Below are 19,317 nucleotides of genomic sequence, written 5' to 3' on the forward strand. Positions count from 1 at the left end.
CTTGTACTCTAAACTTTTGTATTAACTTTATTTATTATTATTGACAGTTGTGTTAATTAGCCTACAGTCAGAGGTGGACAGTAGCAAAGTACATTTACTTGAGTATTATTTTTTTTCTGGAAACTTTTAACTTCACTACATTTGAAAGACAAATATCATACTTTTTACTCTGTCAGAACCCAACGTTGGATGATGACGTCAGTCAGAAGTTGGATTTTGGTTGGAAATGAAAGTCATCTTCAGATTTTCATTTTCAACCACAATACAACGTCTGTCCAACGTTGGAGATTAACGTCAATCTGACATTGAATTCTGACATCAACCTGATTTTCATTTTCAAAGTTGGGTTTGGTCTTCTGCGAATTGTGTCATTGTTTTTGAGCACACTAGCTTATAGATAACAATAAGGTAAAAAGCCAAAAAACTTTAAATAGGGGACTATTTTTAGGGAACAGCCATTTGGGTGTCCGAAACCATTGTGGACGTTATTAAATGCACTTATTCAATCTCACATTCAATCCCACTACTGGAACTGTGTTCTAGAAATACATTTGATATTGACATGAGGGTGTATACATAGATTCAGAGGCATAGGTACTGTAAATATTACATAAAACAATTCATTGACTTTTACTTTTGATACATAAGTACTTTTGAAAACTAGTACTTCTGTACTTTTCTGTAAAAATCGGTCTTTACAACTTTTACTTGTAACGTAGTATTTGATAAGTAGTAGCCTATCTGTTTAACTCAAGTAAGGAAGTTGTGTAACTTTGTCCACCTCTGATTACTGTGTTGGGTAAGTTACACTATAAAAAGTAAATAATTACTACTAGACTACATCTTAAATAGTATACTGTACTAGCTCTCTTGTAAAAGTATTGGATTAATTATTACTAATTGCTTTCTAAATTCCATATCAACCTCGCCCAGATAAGCAATAGCCTATGAATAGACATAAAACTGCTCTTTTAATTCTTTCAAATAATGAATATAAAATTGCATTAATTATTCTTGAACTGACCAAAGGGAGAAAGCTATATTTAAAACATAAATTTTAACATTAGACATTATATTTAGATGTTAAATCCACTAGTGTTTCATACAAAATTATTCTATAGGTTATTAATGCAACTACATTAGGAGTAACTTAATAAATTACAGAAACATTTAGAGTATCCCTTACTTTTCTTTTGTAATAAATTACATTAATTAAATTACAGTTATTAATGACTTAGTCATGCATTACACCCAACACTACTAGGTTAATTATAACTGGAGCGTTTCAGTTCAGTGTAAAGTTTCTGGTCTCCTCTTTCAGTCCTTCAAAGAAAATCCCATCAACTTTTTTGGATAGCCGAGTGTCCGTCCGCTCCCTCCTCCAGGGGGCGGGAGGGACACTATTCAACCCGGAACTGTGAATGTGGTCAATTAGAACTCTCCGAAAACTTTCAACGAAATGTAACACCCAATCTTTCGAAAAGAATCAAATCACCGTCGCCGTGTTTCTCGCAACCAAAGCGCAAATGTTTACCCGCGTCGCTACTCGCAGAGTGTGATTTTTTCTCTCTCTCTCCCGCTTCAAACAGGTAAGACGAAACAAAATAACTTTTTTTCTTTACACTTTGGCTGCTACTTCTCTCTAACGTTAAACAAACCATAACAGATTTAATCTTGTAAATGTTTACGTTAATATGTTCGTTTTGTTCTGTAATCTGAACTATTGTTCTGAATAGAACAACAAAGCTTCTGTTGATACTTCAAGACTGTAAAACAGCGTTATATACCGTTTAAATGTAAATGCACTGTCTGGTTTATATGCAAACAAGTTTGAATTATATGTAAATGTCTCCCTATACATCCTTTATACCAGACGTCAAGTTATTACTGGATAATATGCACAGCCACGCGCACGAAAAATCTTCAAACATGTGACTAATAATCTTCCTAGAACTTTTGGATTTGCTAAAGGAGGGTGTGATTGAGAAATTTAAATCAAACCTGGCAGAAAAAGTGTGTGTGATTTCAGAGGGGGGCATGGATGAAATTCCAGGCAGCCTGAATTCCTCCATACACTCCCACTGGAGATCAGACTGTATCAGACATGCTCATGCTTCACAGGGCAAGGATCAGTTGGGAATGCTGACAGCAGACCCTACAGTAGTCGATGTTGCCCGTTATGACAATTTCTTTCTTGCTGCAGCATTTCTCAACCTCAAAAATAGTGTCTGGAGGGCTTTGCTGTCACAACTTCTCTCTGAGCGTGCTGAGGCATGCTGGGAATGGAGTCTGGGAAACACAAACATTCGGTCTGTGTCGGACTCAGTAGTTTTTATCCGAAGCCTATACGGATTGCCATGTCTTAAAAGTAGTTTAATCTGCTTGAAAAGAGCTCATTAAAGTGTGGAGGTTCTCAGTCATGTGGTTTAGATTATTATAAAACTGAGTTAAAGGGATAGTTCATCCGAAAATGAAAATTGTCATCATTTACTGAAACATTTACATCATTTCTTCCAAACCTGTGTGGATTTCTTTGTTATGTGGAACATAAAAGAAGATATTGAGGAATGTTTGAAACCAAACAGTTTTGGGGAACCATTGACTTCCATAGTATTTTTATTTCCATACTATGGAAGTCAGTGGGGTCCATCAACTGTTTGGTTACCGACATTCTTCAAAATATCTTCCTTTGTGTTCAACAGAAGAAAGAAACTCATACAACTTGAGTTTGGAACAACTTTAGGGTGAGTAAGTGATGACAGAATTATCATTTTTGGGTGAACTATCCCTTGAACAAGTGATCTTTCTGTGAGTAATCGGCACAAATCCTTATATGATAGAAGTTACAGCTGTTGGGTCCGTCTAGTGTATTTCACTCAACCTAGCTTCTCTTTCCATTGGGAAGTCTTCTGACACATATGGAAGTACTTGATTCTGTTTAACAATTCGGCAGCGGCTCCTTAATAAAGCAGCCGTGTTCATGTACATCTCAGCCTTAGATGGCACTTTCACGGGCCGCCCACAGTCTGTTCATAGACTACCGGATGCATATTACATGCAAAAATAGCAAGAGCTGGCTGAAATCACAAGCTTCATACTGATTGGCTGGCTTTAGTTGGTCTAGTTCACCACAAAATGAAAAATTTGTGATCATTTCCTCACTCATCTCATGTTGTTCCTTTTATGACTTTCTTTTTTCTTTGGAAAACTAAAGTGATTTAAAAAAATATCTCTGTTATTTGTCCATACAATGAAAATCATTGTTTTGGACCCCATTGACTTTCATTATTTTGACAGTAACAGTTGAAAGTTGAAACATTCTTCAAAATATGTTTTTGTGCTCCACAGAAGAAATTTGTACAGGTTTGGATGACATGAGGGTGTGTAAATGATCACAAAATGTTATTTTTTTGTCTCTAAGGGATAGTACACCCAAAAATGAATTTTTTTGTCATCATATTTACTCAAGTTGTTCCAAACCTAAATTAATTTTTCTCTTCTGCTGAACACAAATGCAGATATTTTGAAGAATATGGTTGGACCCCATTGACTTCCATAGAAGAATTTGCAAGGTTTTAATTGACGTCAAATCCTTGAAAGATATTCAGAGTTATTCAGTTTTTTTTTTGAAAGGCCAATCATACCAAGGATGAAAACTATGACAGTAGTTTCATTAAAAATGGTATAATCTTTCTAATTCTATGAGAATAGTGAAGTCCACAACAATAAAAACAATAAGATACTATTTTGCTTTAAAGAGCTTGGGTATTTAAAGTGGCCGACTTATAATATATAAACAGAATATTATCGTGTCTTTGTGTGAACACAAATATAGTTATCGTTCTTGGTGTAAAAAAAGCCTTTATTGCCCTTGGATCATTTTTGGATGGACCGAATTTCTGATCACAAAGTCTAATAAGACTCTTGTAGGATGGTGTGTAAAACTAACTATGGTTGGCCTTTTTTTGTTGTCTTAGTGGACATTTCTGGACCAGGATTATCTGACTGCAAAGTGGACTAGACTTAATGCTGATATTCAGAAATGTAGGAGTGACGTAAAAAACGAGAGCACATGCTAGTACACCTTTAATCCCAGTATGCTGATTTAAAGTAGAGACACACAAGTTCTCCTTTAAAAGAGGAAGAACAGAAAACACAGTCAACCTGAAAATAGAATTAATGACCTATTTAGCATCCTAGTGACTGTACATTTTACCCCAGTGGCATTTTGGTATGTTTTGAAATGTGACCGTATACTTGTGTTGTGTTAGGTTGGTACCGTTTCAAGTTTTACAAGACGAATGGTATATGTTAGTTAACATTAAACCACCAAGCACTACACAGAATGCGTTTGAATGCTTGTGCATTGGTTTTAGTGTTTATTACCTGTGTTTCTCCCCCTTATCTCTCTTTCAGGGTTGTAGACGCTCATCCCTCAAAATGCCGCAGCAAAAGGATATAGTAAAGATTGCCATTCAGATGCCGGGCGCATACCCGCAGCTCATTCAGCTAGACCAGGTGAGCCGCCACACACTTCCCGTCATAAAAGAGATGTTGGCCGATGCGCAAGTCCGAAACTGCTCAGTAGTCAGCATTTGAGGAATAACACCACTGTTCATTCAGTGTCATACTGAAGTTCACACAGATAAATTACATAAAGACCAAGGGTTTTATCCAAATGAGGAAGTTATATGTATACATACTGTGTGTTTGATTTTGCAATTTGCTTACAAGTGCAATATGTGTAAAGCGTTAAAACAGCAAGTTTAAGTCTTGTAATAGCAACTTTCATTTTGAATTTACTTGGAATTTGAATGCAGACATGATCACTATTTATTGTATCAGAATTATGACTCATTCTCACTCGTTACTCGTTACAATTGGTCTGAGTAATCAATACTAGATAAAAATGTATATTAAACTTGAGAAAATATGGATATGTAACAGAAATATAAACATGTATGCATTACTAAGTTCCGAGGAAGCCTATCAATTATATTTGATTCATTTTTAAATTATTTTATTAATTTATATTATGCGTGTATATATACTTATTATAAAAGTTTCTTATAATAAAGATGCAAAATATATTGTAACACATTTGTAACTTGATTTGGTCTATATGACAAGGGCTTTCTGTTTCTTACAAATCATAACCAATTAGTTCATTCTCAATTGTTTTGAATAAGCTATTATTGCCGTCTACCCGGTCGGACATTGGTGGACAAATGCTGAGCATATTCAGTATCTACAGAGGCTTTGATCCCATTGTTTGGGACGTCCTAACAGAATGTGTTATTGTCTTGAGGGCCCAGCCATTGTCAGAGAAACTCTCTTTTGGGTTTTCTAAACCATCAGATAACTAGTTTGAAATATGAATGAACCCGTTGTGTGACTCTGATTGGTACTTAAGGATTAGAAAGAACCTCAAACCCCCAATGACCTTCCCTTCTGCACTTCCTCGCCATTCCCAGCGCTTCCAGTCGCTGCCAGCCCGCTCACCACAAATTACAGGCCACCGATTGGTCTACCACCCAAACACTAAAATTTCTAATCGGTGAGCCACAGAAGCTGCCACAAATTATGAGATATTTCAGTTGTTGACTTTGGAGAAGCTTTGGCTTTGTTTTAGTTGTAAAGGCACTGTTTTTAATTAGTTTGTTTTTTAAGTTTACATTTTTCCTCTAACGCTTTATTTCAGCTTAACAAAAACAATAATTTGAGTGAGTGAAGTGTTAATTTCAATATCAAAAAGCCCAAATACCAAAATGTTTAATTCAGAAATGAACACAAGAGTTGTTCAAATCATTGCGTGTATGAATTGTGTTTTTAACATGTTTTAATAATCTAAGAGATCCAGACAAAAAAAGCATCACATAATTGACCCTTGCTCACATTTTGTCTTTTTACCTAGTGTACAGTAAATAAACATCATATTTTTCTATCTTATTTCAGAAAAAGCCCCTCACTGCCGTCATAAAAGAGGTTTGCGAAAAGTAAGTCTGTGTTTTTGACTCCAGAGGTGTTTGTGTGTTTCTCCATAGCTGAAATGTCCATGATGTAAAATACCTGGTTTTGTAAAGGGTGTTGGGTATTTTTTGAAGGTGGAATCTTCCGGGTCCTGACAACTATGCTCTCCAGTATGCAGATGGGATCCAGACGTACATCACCGAGTCTGTAGGTCATTTCCATCTGTGTGTGTGTGTGTGTGTGTGGACTTTAATCCGATGATGTCAGTTGCTCTGGTTATATATTTTTTGTTGATCTTGGGTGGGGTCAGACATGGACTTCATGTCGTTTGCTCTGTTTCTGTCTGTCTGTCTGTCTGTCTGTCTGTCTGTCTGTCTGTCTGTATTCTATGGATGTGACTCTGAGAGCTGATGATGCTGGGTTTTAATGTGCTCTCATTCATGTGTGTGTGTGTGCATTAAGTGAGAGTGTGGAAACAGTGAATTTCCAGACAAGTTGAGGCAATGGCTTGAATTCTGACTGCGCATAAACCAGCGAGCCTTGTGCTGCGCTCCAAATGGGCTTTTGAACACTCTAATAAGTAGATTCCAGCATCATAGAGCACCATAATAATGATGCAATACTGTAGGCAAAAACAACACAACATGAAGTTTCCCCTGACATATTTAATCTACACTGTACTTAAGACTTCCTTTCTTTCTCTTTCTGTAATTTTGTCCTTTTCTCTCTTTTTTACTGTCTTTTTTCTTTCTGTCTGTCTATATCTTAATTTCCTCTTCTGTCTTGCTTTCTTTCATTCTCTTTCTGTCTGTCTGTCTGTCTGTCTGTCTGTCTGTCTGTCTATCATCTATCTTCATCTGTATCTCTTTCTCTTATCCTCCTGGGACCTAGGAATATACTTTTGTCCACTGTAGTGAATTTTAGTATTTTAGTGAATTTCTCTGACATCATACATGTCACAGTTTTAAGTTTGGATGTCCTGTAAAGAGATACCAAATGTTTTCACCAGGACAATAACTCCTCCTTGGTCTTTAAAAATGACTGATATTAATTTAGTGATCAAATGTAGCACTCTTATGGAAATACGATCATACATGTAATTATCATTTAAATCTGACTAATTTTCAAATTGTATTTCATAGATCAACATCTCAGGAAAACGTTATGGGGTTTCAAATCAAAATATGACTTTCTGTTACAGAACAGGACATTGATTTCATACATGTCCACTGTAGAGGACACCATCATGTTTATCAGGCATTTTGGGAGACACAACAAGTGTATAGGGAAATAAATATTTAATCAATATTCTTATAATAATATTAGATATTATTATTAAAATGTTGCCAATTATTACTCCCATTATTACACTTCTTTTTTCATTACATGTTGTCCCAAGAACACATTAATATGCAAATTATATACAATGTATAGATGCATTGTATTGAATGGGTAAACCCATTGGTGAATGAAAATAATAATAATAATAATTTCTTGTCGTTTTATTTTTTAAACATCTGAGTCCTGGTGACCACTACAGAGGACATAACATATGAATAATAAAATATATATATATATATATATATATATTACCATTTGTTTCTTACGCTCTAAACAATGTGGTGACATAAAAAATACTAAATTAAAAATAACATAAATCTAGGTCTCAGGAGTTTTTTTTTATAGTTTCATGCGGTCTATCCGCCTGTCTCTACTACACACATACTATATGTGCAAGTTATAATGCAGTCTAATAATAGTAGTATCACTTCCTGTACACTGACTGTTGACTGCTTTATGACTTTTGTTCTAGAACCGCCTGGACATCAAAAACGGCAGCATCCTGCATTTAACCAAAGCGCCAGTGAGTGTCTATGAGATTTTGACAGCGACAGTATTTAACTACCTTGGTGTATCCAAACGCATCTGTTCACTCAGGCTTTGTGTTAGAATCAAAATGTACACAACCATAGTACCATGTAATAGCCATGTTTGCTTGATGATTTATAACATTGTGTTTGTCAGGGCCGTCACGCTGAAGATCTGTATAAAGGCATTCAAAGTTCAGACTCCGGTGTGCGCTGTGACTCTCTGAAGCTGCTGGCCACCGTCTCCACCGACATCACGTTCGCCCAAGAGTTTATCAGTCGTGATGGACACTCCCTGCTCGTCAAGATAGTGGAGGACTCGCATGAGTCAGTTTCCTGCCTGTCTTTGCCCCATTTCTCCAGCTTGAGTGTTTTATTGCGACCCAATATAAAGATCAAACAGGTGAAATTGTGATTTTTCTTTCTCCAGGGCTCCTCTGATAATGACACACACTCTCACTGCCTTCATGGAGCTCATGGATCATGGCATTGTGTCCTGGGAGAATCTGTCCAGTGTCTTTATCAAAAAGGTGCTAAGCTACTCCCTTCACGTCCATAATACTGTATGGACACTGTAACAAACCATCCGTCTGTCATTAGATGTCTTTATTACACAGCTTTCTAAATGCTGGATTCTGATTGGTCAGTTGGTCATACATGTCTGTGTTTATTTTGTGATACTAAAGGCTCACTGTGAACATCATACAAGCCTCTTACCAGATATCTTTCACAAAATGACGAACTCATTGGTTACCTTCTCAGTCGTTGCCTATTCAGTCCTGTTTGTTTTTCAGATTGCCAGTTTTGTGAATGCGAAGGTGCTGGACACATCTATCCAGCAGGTGTCGCTGGCTATCCTGGAGAGCATGGTGCTCAGCAGCAGTAGTCTGTTCAATGAGGTCAAACTAGAAGTCACCCTTGAGAGACTCCTCTCCCATCTCCAGGTGTAAGTACAGAAGAGTGCTTGATTTTTGGCGGTTTTAACTTTTTGCAGCATTGGCATGTTTACTTAATGGATGTGGAAGACAAATAGGCTCTTTAAACCGGGAAATGCACCAGATAAATGACAATGATGATGCTGTTCTTTTGAACAACTAAATTATTATTCTAATATTGTTTTGTATTGGGGGGTTTTTCTAGTTCGTTTTTTTAAATTAAGACCAAAATAAACCTTTTACTTCCTTTGTCATGCAAGTGAATGTTTTTTTCGTCATTCAGAAAATACATTTTGGTGTAGTTCATAATGTAGATATGTGTCATTTAAGATTAGCATGTGCTTTTAGCATTGTGATTTGTAAAGGTACACTATGTAACTTTTGGCCCTCTAGCGGTTATAAAACAACTGCATGCATTTTGCGGAAGAACATTACCATTAACACAGCAAGCCTATTTTGAACAAAAAATGTTTACCTTTAAATCAGTTCTTCTTTCTTTTTTCCCCCTGTCCAAATGTACTGTAGAACAAACCAGCAGCTGCAGACTAAGGCCATGGCTCTGCTGATGGCAATGCTGCAGGCTGGTAGAGAGGCAGACAGACAGGTGAGCGTTCTGTCTCTCTGATATCTTGGTTTTGCTGACACTGTCTGTTGGGATTACAATAGTGCAAGCAAAATAAAGAACCTGTTTTAGTCTAAGGCTGATTATTGGTGTCTTAAAAGCTTTAAGCTTTATTTTGGATTAAGCTTTAGAATCACATGAATATTTTTTATACAAATATATTCAAATAGAAAACAGCTATTTAAATTATGATATTTCACAATATTACTGTTTTTACCGTATATTTGTGACCCTGGACCACAAAACCAGTCACAATTTGTGGCAATAGCCAACAATACATTATAGGTCAAAATTATCGATTTATCTTTTATGGCAAAAATCAATAGGATAATTAGGAAAGATCATGTTCCATGAAGATATTTAGTAAATTTCCTACCGTAAATATATAAAACCTTTATTTTTGTGAGTGAATGCAGCACAATCGCCAACATAAATGGACAACTTTAAATGCGATTTTCTCAATGTTTCGATTTTTTCCACTCTCAGATTCCAAAATAGTTGTATCTCAGCCAAATATTGTCCTATCCTAACAAACCATATATCAATGGAAAGCTTATTGGTGTATAAATCTCAATTTCAAAAAAATTAACCATGTGACTGGTTTTGTGGTCCAGCGTCACATTTGATCAAATAAATTTGCCTTGATGAGCATGTGAGACTTGCAAAAATCATATGTCAAAAAATCGTACTGACCTCAAACAATCGAACAGTAGTGTATATTTTTGTGGCTGATGATAAAACATGGGCTGGTAGTTGATTTTTGGACTCTAGTTTAGATTCAGAAAATCAGAAAACTTGACCCTGATTTTCGTAATAAACCTGCTATATGGCTTGTTTTGAATGGTTAATGCACTTGAAAAATTATTCTGATTTTTCCATTTTTAAATGTTTCAGGAGCTCTTTGAATTCCTTGAGAAGAAGAACCTACGACAGTATATTCACAAGGTGAGAAAGTTTTGAAGCTCTCATCTATTTATGATGCTTCCTATTTTGTCCTGTTACAATAAACATTTTCCATTGCATCACAATCTGTACATGACTTTATGTTGACATGTTAAAGTGCCCCTGTTTATTTGAAAGGTTCCTAATCTTGTTTTAAAGAGCTCCTACAAATAGTTGTACATGCATCCAAGGTCAAAAACACTTTAATTTTCTCATAATATACTGTATATTGCAGCATCACCCTTTTCTCACAGTGTCTTAACAGTTCAATAAAATATTTGGTCTCTCTAAAACCCCTCGTTTCTGAGAACCTACTTCTGAGAACCTACTTAATGATAGGGTCGGTCTTACCTTATCAGTTCGAGCTCATGTCCTCATCTTTAGAAGTGCATGCAAAGAGCATTTGCTTTCGCAGTGCATAAAACAGTGTCTTCTCGACATGTTAACATCACAACCAAACTCTTCCAGGCCTCAGCTACAACTACAGTGTTTGAGGGCGAGTCGTTGTTCGTGGGCAGCCAATCAAGATCATAGGCGCGCATTATGCAAATTTGTTACAAACCTGCGGCAGTTTCAGGCAGTTCAGAATCGCTTCTTTCTTTTAGGAGACAATAACTCCATTTATAATGCACTTTGAAACTTTGCAGACCTTTCACATTCACACACAGCTATATTACACACTGCATTTCTGAAAAAGCATAACAGCAAATACGATGTAACAACTGTTGCTGTTTGCAGAACATCATCCACAGCTCTAGTTCAGTCGGAGATGAGATGGCCCACTACCTCTATGTGCTGCAGACGGTGCGTCTAAACCACCTGGAGCCCCGTATGAGGACGCCTCTGGACTCCTACAGCCAGGTTTACTTTCATTCTGTGTCTTCATTTGGTTTCTGAGTCGCTCAGTCACTTTTATTTCTCACACACACATTTCTCCCATATCCTTCAGGACCAGAGGGACAAGCTCCACGGGCTGCGGCAGGCCGCGTTTGAGACAGAAAGCGAGAGCGGTCTGAGTAATGAACGTAGACGGTCGCTCTGCGCTAAAGAGTTTAAGAAGCTCGGCTTCTCTGTGAGTTTCCAACAAGTTGTAGAAGTGTGAATACTGCACAACAAACCCTCAAAGCCTAATTTAGAGTACTTTGTTTGTCAGAATAACAGTAATCCTGGTCAGGACTTGAGCCGGTGTCCTCCGGGTCTCCTGGCGTTGGACACCATGGCGTATTTTGCATCCCGTTACCCTGATGCTTACAGCAGGGTGAGTGAGCCCACATGGATATTTTGTTATATAATGCAAGACAAAGACTTTTTGAGGCCAGTATACACTACTATATCAGTATGCATAAGTCTCTGTTTCACTGTCTCAGTTTGTGCTGGAGAACAGCAGCAGAGAGGACAAGCACGAGTGTCCGTTTGCTCGCAGCAGCATCCAGCTCACGCTCATCTTGTGTGAGATCTTGCGCATCGGAGAAGCCCGTGAGTGAACTGACACAGCTCTGGAGATGGTGGTGGCAATGATCAGATGAAGATGTTATAACTTAGGCTATAAATGTGTTTTTGAGGGCCAGTATGATTTTTCATCACTAGAATTTGTACACTGGGAATTTTTTGTACACTGGAACTTTACTTCTGTACTTCTGACTCTACTTCTATCCCATATAGCCATTTGATTTGCTTCAATTTAAAACTGTCTTCTTAAGCTTGTTCAGAGACGGTATTTTCAGATGTGAATTTTTTTTATAATATACTCTTTCTCACGTCTCTTTCGTAGCCTCTGAGACCGGCTCAGACTATCACCCCATCTTCTTCGCTCAGGACCGACTGCTGGAGGAGCTTTTCTGCATTTGCATTCAGCTCCTCAACAAGACGTGGAAGGAGATGAGAGCCACGCAGGAGGACTTTGATAAGGTAGATCATCACATTTACAATCTCTGTGCTTGTAGGGACTTTTCCCCACATCCTCTTTGATTTCAGTGTATAAAAGTATTGGTCTGCTGTTACTGAAACTAGTGTATTTTTACGGTATTCATAGCATTTTACTTTCTCGTTATTTTCACACTTAGAATATTTAGTTTCTTGCACCAAAGAATGTTGCACCTTTTTTTTTATAGGAGGCTTGGAGCATTTTCCACCTTCTCACTGTGCCTCAGAATTAAACTGGCTTTTTTGCTACTGTACCTTGAAGACTTTGATATGTAAATGGCCTCTTTTATGATTAATGTAATACTGTAGCTAACACTGTCATTTATCATGATGGGTCAAGTTTTTAAAAACTGAATATGTATAGATATACAAAGTGGGCATTGTGTTAAATCTGAATAACCTCCTAATTACCTGTATTTTTAGCACAGTTCCCAGAAAATATAAACAAGTCAACATTAAATTAAATTGGACCAAAATTACTTTTTAATACCTGTGTTGTTATCGTTTTATAAAAGTTTAAAATATATATATATATATATTTTTTCATTAAACGTATAGCTGAAATAAAATGTAAATATTAGGTTGCCTTGGCAACAAACTGAAATAAAGTAAGTTGAAGTACTAAAATTACTCAAATTAAAATAGTAATTAAATTAAAGCTAAATATTTGTGTTTAAAAAAATAATAAAAAATGACAAGAACATAAATTTATGAAAACTTACACTAAAATTAAAATGAAAACTGCAAAATATAAGAATAAATATTAAAATAGTATATAAATAATACTAAAATGATACTGCTTATTGGACAAAATAATTTTATTTTGTACACTTTCATCTTTTGGGTACTCAATAGAGGCTCCATTTCACAATCCAATCAATTCCTGTTGGATAAAATAAATGTCCCCTATCCGTCCATCTGTCCGTCACTGTTTCATGTTGACTTTAAACATCCAAACAAGTCATGAGAAAACTAGTGCATTTTTAAGGTTCATTGTTATTGCCTATCATTTTAAGATCAAAGTGTACTCTTGAAAGCTTTATAATTTGTCACTGAGTCACAATAGATGTATCTGAGAAGTGACCAGCTGCAGCAGTGATTTATAGTTTATAGAACAAACGGATATTGATCGGTTCGTCTGAGAAACGTCAAGCTGGTGGAATGACAAGCATGCTGCTCCTAGACCGAAGAGACAGACTCCTTCTTTAAGTGCCTTTGTGTATATCAACATTCCCTAAATTGCTACGTCTCCTTTTCTGATGTTAAAGAAAGCCTCCAACTATTCAGCGGTGCAACAAAACAGACCTCCGTTTAATAAACGCTTTCAGGCCGTAAACCTCGTGACCCGCGTGACCTTTGGGATGGAGCGAGTGTCCAGCTGACCGGCCTGTCTTTTGTTTTCCCTGACCGTCGCCCCCACCACACCGACCTCATGGGCAGATACTTTATAAAGGGGTATTAGAAGAACAAAAAGAATCCCGCTCCCCAGCAGAAATACAGATCAACAGTAAACCACATCCCCAAAATAGCTGTGTTTTAATGTCTAAATTGTGTTTTCAATGCATAACCGTCCCTTTTTTTCTCTGTGCTTTAAGTTTTTTTGAGGGGAAATTAATGTTCAGAAACAAGTGGCTCATATTTAACACTTCAACTGTTTTCTTGATGTCAGACATGAGAAAAGAAGCCAAAGTTAAGCTGTTATTTTGCCTCTAAGGGGAAATTACTCACACCGTGTGTGTTTTCTCATCAAACTTACTCAATTCACTGCTTTCCCCCCCTATCTGGACACCCTGACTGTGTCGATTCTCTTTAATGCCAGTTAATTGTTGCTGGCATAGTGCTATGAACTGGTTTGCTGAGGCCTGTGTGATGTGATGTGTGTGTGTGTGTGTGTGTGTGTGTTTTAAAGGGATGTGTATGAGTTTAATGGGGGGCATCTAGAGGGAGGGACCATACAATCTCTCTAACACATACACACACCCAAACACCTACACACACACAGTGTGACTGTGAAGGGACCACAGCTTCTGCTTTCACCAAGGCTGAGGTAGGATGAGTGTTTTGTCTGTGTTGTAGAACTATTGACAAAAAACATTTTCTTCTTTTATTTAAATAAATAAAACCAAGATATTGAGGAAGATGTAAATGACGTGAGGTGCTATCAGTATGTTGTGCATATATGTACGAGTTGTAATGTTGTTTATAATATTTAACTATTGCGTTGTTGATGACAAGCCCGTATTCTTTACATTGTAAGCATGTTATGCATAATTAGGTGGAAATGAAATGGTTAATAGTGAAGGGATGACCTTTTCTGGCATTTTTCAGCCCTCAGAAAATACCTCAGAAACTTGGTTTAAAAGTTGGTAAGTAAACTTTATATTAAACCATTAGTCATACAAAAAAAAAAAGTGTTATCATGCACAACATTTCTGAAATTAAATAAACTCATATTATAAAATATTTATTAAAAATATACCAAAAATGTGAGTGACATTAGGAGCAATAAAAAAAATCATGTTATGGACCAAGTGGGCAGTATTATTTGAGAGTCACTACTCCGACAGATATATATTGAGTAATCAGATCATTTTCAGTCACATACAATACTGTTCAAAAGTTTGAGAACATTTTATTCAGAAAGAACGCATTGATCAAACGTGACAGTAAAGACATTTATAATGTTAGAAAAGATTTTCATTTTCAAATAAAAGCTGTTCTTTGATCTTTCTATATTTATTAAAGAATGCATCACAGTTTCCACACAAATATTAAGCAGCACAGCTGTTTACAACATTGATAATAAAAAGAAATGTTTCTTGAGCAGCAAATCAGCATATTGGAATGATTTCTGATACTTGGATAATTGAATTGAATTTGAAAACTGATTCTGTGTTAGCTGTGTTGTGCTGATTTGTGAGATTGTGAGTTGTTGTTGTTGTTTTTACCAGATGGGGGCAGCAAATCCCACAATCTGATATTTTAAATTCAGTCATTTGCAGGACCAGAGATAATCAGTTTTTTTCCCCTGCTGTTTTTTTATATATTATTTTATTTTTGACATATTCTGCTAAATATATTTGACCAAATCTGCAGAATTAGACATGCAGTAACATACAAATACATCAAATTAATTGATTGCCATTTTCCAAAACATCAGTACTTGAGCAATACACTGACATTTTTTAAATATTGTTTTGTATCTCTCAGGACCATAACATGTAAAAGATATTAACATTGACCTCAGAGTCTAAAGTGAGCAGTGTTGTTGTCGGCTAACGCTCCCTCTCTTCCGGTTGACCGAGTGTGTCATCGCAGTTCTGTCTGTCTCGCAGCAGGACGCTCTCTTCAAGAGAGACCCATATTTTCATTGTCCGTTTCTCCTCCCCTGCTGTTTTATTTGAGTTTCCCCCCATCTCCCCTTTTTATTTTTCTTGACCTGAACCCCAGAGACATGTTGTTCAGGGGTGAGTGAGGCCAAGCAGCTTGGGTTTATTGGAGGAGATGGACACACTGTGGGACTTTTTCAGTCAATCGCACACATTGCAAATATAACATCAGATTTTCCAAATGATCACATTTTCTCTCGTTCTTTGTCTAAAGGTGATGCAGGTTGTCCGGGAGCAGATCACCAGGACTCTGTCCAGTAAACCCACGTCTCTGGAGCTCTTCAAGAATAAGGTGAACGCATTGAACTACAGTGAGATTCTCAAACTCAGACAGACGGAGAGACTCCACCAGGAGGAGACGCTCGCTCCACCTGTGCTGTAAGTAGAGATGGGAGAAACCAAGCTTTCAATCAATGAAATCAATTGCTCTGCTAAATGATTCACTGTGGTGAAGTGCTCAAGGGCAGACGCTGGTGACGCCTGCTGGTCAAAACCCAAACACACACCTTTTACAAACCAATTGCGTATGAAATGAAAAGATTGAACTTTCAACAAAACTTTGTTAATCATCCAATAAGAGATTATTAACCATTATTAACTTCCTTTTTATTATACAAATGTGCCATTAAAATGTTTACTGATCCAAGATCAGGCAAATGCCTTTTTGCTGAAACTTTGGCAGTTTGATACGGATGGTACCCTTTTTCTCACAGTTATCACAATTTTGATCTTTTCTTCAGAATTGTGAGATATAAACTATAAATGTAGCAATAACCTTTTTTTATTTTGTATTCCGTAGCAAAAAAGCTAAATTGCAAGACATAAAAAGATGTAATGTCAAAATTGGGATATTATGAGTTAAATTCGCAATTTCTAATTTAACTTGCAATTCTGAGGGAAAAAAGTCAGGATTGTAAGATCTAAACTCGCAATTATGGTTTATACAATGCAATTTTGAGAGGGAAAAAGGCAGAAATATGAGACAGTTGCAATTCACTTTTTTTTATTTGACTTTTGTTAGTCTGTGGGGAAAACAAGCTTCCATACGCTCTCCGAATCACTGGCTTGAAACAAATGATTCGCAAATGTTTTGAAACTCATGAAACAGTGTTTCAAAAGTGGCCATCACGCCACCAACGTTTACAGAGTGCTTGTGATTGCATGATCGCTCTGATATCGCTTCACCGCTGTCTTTGCGTTCAGTGAGCTGAAGGAACGTCTGAAGCCGGAGCTTCTGGAACTCATCAGACAGCAGAGACTGAACCGTCTGTGTCACGGGACGCTCTTCCGGAAGATCAGCAGCCGACGGAGGCAAGGTGAGACGCCAGGATCCTCTGAGGAAGACATCAGAAAAATATTATTAGGTCCTCGAGTCATTTTCGTTGTTTCTTTTATTTTTTAGACAAGCTGTGGTATTGTCGTCTCTCTCCTAATCACAAAGTCCTGCACTACGGAGATGTGGATGAGGAGACGGAAACGCCCTCCATCGAGGCTCTTCAGGAAAAGAGTAAGTGCGCTTGAGTCCAACTCCTCTAGAATGAGCATGTTCACAAGAGTAAATGACCTCTGACCCCTTTGTCAATACAAATTCTCTTCATTTGTATGTCCCCTCAGTTCCTGTCGCAGATATCAAAAGTGTGGTGACTGGAAAAGAGTGTCCTCAAATGAAGGAGAACAAGGGAAAACAAACCAAGGTATGATGCTAATGTTCATCAGTGGCTTCTATTCAATATTCAAACCATATTAATGTTCTTAATGCACATTCATGGTGTTATTGTGGAAGAACTGTACTGAACGGTAAAGCTGTAAGTCCTGGGTTGTGTTTGGTTTCGCAGGAGGTGTTGGACTTGGCTTTCAGCATCACGTATGACGTTGAGGAGTACAGCTTGAATTTCATCGCCTCTTCCAGAACAGATGTGAGTTTAATGTGTTTTTCCACCACTGAACTGCTGGAACTTATTGTAATGTTTACTCAGTTCAACTGGTATTAATTAAATTGACTTTAGTTGGGGGTGAAAACTATTATTTGTCCTGTTATTTGTCCACGCAGTTCTGTTTGTGGACGGACGGGCTCAACGTGCTTCTGGGGAAAGAGATGAGCAGCGAGAGCATGCGCAGTGAACTAGAGATTCTCCTTTCTATGGAAATCAAGCTCCGCCTCCTGGACCTGGAAAACGTCCCGATCCCAGACACGGCCCCGCCAATCCCCAAACCGCCCAGCAACTTCAACTTCTGCTACGACTTCAGCCAAGCTGAACAATAACACAAAATGGCCACGCGGTGGCAGCAGAGATGCAGGTTCTCAGATTGGGAGACATTGAATTCAAATTTCAGGGCTTGATATAAAAAAGCACTTTGAACAATCATAGAGAGGTTGCAGAGAGTTTGTCTGTGGTGCTGTGCTATAATATAAGTGCCTGCGGAGAAAATAATGCTCATGCATTGAGCGCTTTTTGACGTTTTGTATCTAACGTGCCTTTTTAGACCTGTGCGAAACTCTTAACACACTTTTTGCCTCCCCCACCCCCCCTTTCACATGTTTAGCATCTACCAAAATGATACTAAAAAAGGCATTCAATTACATTGAGCAGCTTATTAGGGAGGAAAAAAAAGATTAAAATATGTATGTTATAAAAAGTATGGTACTCAAGTGGTACGATGTTATAGAGCTTTTAAAACAATCGCTGATTGTGCTTCGTAGATTGAGCGTCAATATATGTAGGTACATATGCAGATACGCACAATGTGAAACTCATTTATACTGACGCATGGCATTATCGCTATGGCTGTATGTTTGTTTTCGTACCGGTTGCATTATTAGGTGCACATGAAAGGTCAGTGTGCTGGATTATAGTGGTGACAGATTGTTTCTGACAGGATTTGGTACTGAAGTGGGATTAAGCTGGTGTGTGTTGTTAGAGGAGTAGTTTGACCAAGCGTGCTTTGAAAACACTGCATGAGTATATTGGTGTGATTTGATACTTTCAGCCATGTCACATAATCATGTTTTCAACTTACACTTGATGTACATAACCTCACATTGTATTTTTTTGTTTAACTTCTCCTTTTTCCCATCGGTTAAAAATAGTTATCCCTGTAGGATTTTACATCAGTATTTCGTGTGGGTGATAATCATGTTTCCATTTTAAAAGATTTAGCATTTTATCAGGAGCCAGATTTCATCCACTGTTTCGGCTAAAGATCTAAATGTAGTTTTGTCTTTACATAACAAGCACTTCTTTGTATGTTGATTTAAAACAGTTTTGAGATCAAAAATATATAATTCAAACAATCTGTGGTTTCTTTGTACAATGCATTAACGGATCTGGCCACTTTGATTTGTGGAAAAGCATGCACGATTTGCTATAAACACTTGTGTAATCCAGTGATTTAGTGTTCTTTTTTTTTTGTGGTAGTCACAAATCTAATGTCATTGATCTAGCAAAAAAACAATCAATGTACTGTATTTGCTGTTTTGTATATAGCTTTCCTTGTTAAACTTCTGGTACTGTGTAACAATCTTGATCAATGATGTGGCCGTATTAATTCAAGATTTGTTTATTCTTTGTATGGAATAAAAGAATATATATATTATCATAAATCGTTTGTTGCAAATGTGAATTTTAAACGATACATGGAGAATCTTTTAGTAATGGAAGATTTTTATT

The 19,317-nt window shown here is 37.1% G+C and overlaps 1 protein-coding gene across 1 annotated transcript; it reads left to right on the forward strand.

The window, feature by feature from the left end:
• The first annotated feature begins 1,287 nt into the window (after positions 1-1,287).
• Positions 1,288-19,248, forward strand: elmo3 (engulfment and cell motility 3). The gene is made up of 21 exons (XM_079603378.1): positions 1,288-1,589; positions 4,417-4,518; positions 5,956-5,996; positions 6,105-6,177; positions 7,784-7,834; positions 7,996-8,165; positions 8,269-8,368; positions 8,633-8,784; positions 9,299-9,377; positions 10,290-10,340; positions 11,076-11,198; positions 11,287-11,409; positions 11,491-11,595; positions 11,705-11,813; positions 12,109-12,245; positions 15,864-16,027; positions 16,853-16,965; positions 17,052-17,156; positions 17,264-17,343; positions 17,485-17,565; positions 17,700-19,248. The coding sequence occupies exons 2-21, from the start codon at positions 4,441-4,443 to the stop codon at positions 17,910-17,912; spliced, it is 2,148 nt and encodes a 715-aa protein (XP_079459504.1). The 5' UTR covers positions 1,288-1,589; positions 4,417-4,440; the 3' UTR covers positions 17,913-19,248.
• The last annotated feature ends 69 nt before the right edge of the window (positions 19,249-19,317 follow it).

Source organism: Phoxinus phoxinus (genome assembly GCF_949152265.1).
Source record: "Phoxinus phoxinus genome assembly, chromosome: 25".
In the NCBI taxonomy this organism is placed as follows: Eukaryota; Metazoa; Chordata; class Actinopteri; order Cypriniformes; family Leuciscidae; genus Phoxinus; species Phoxinus phoxinus.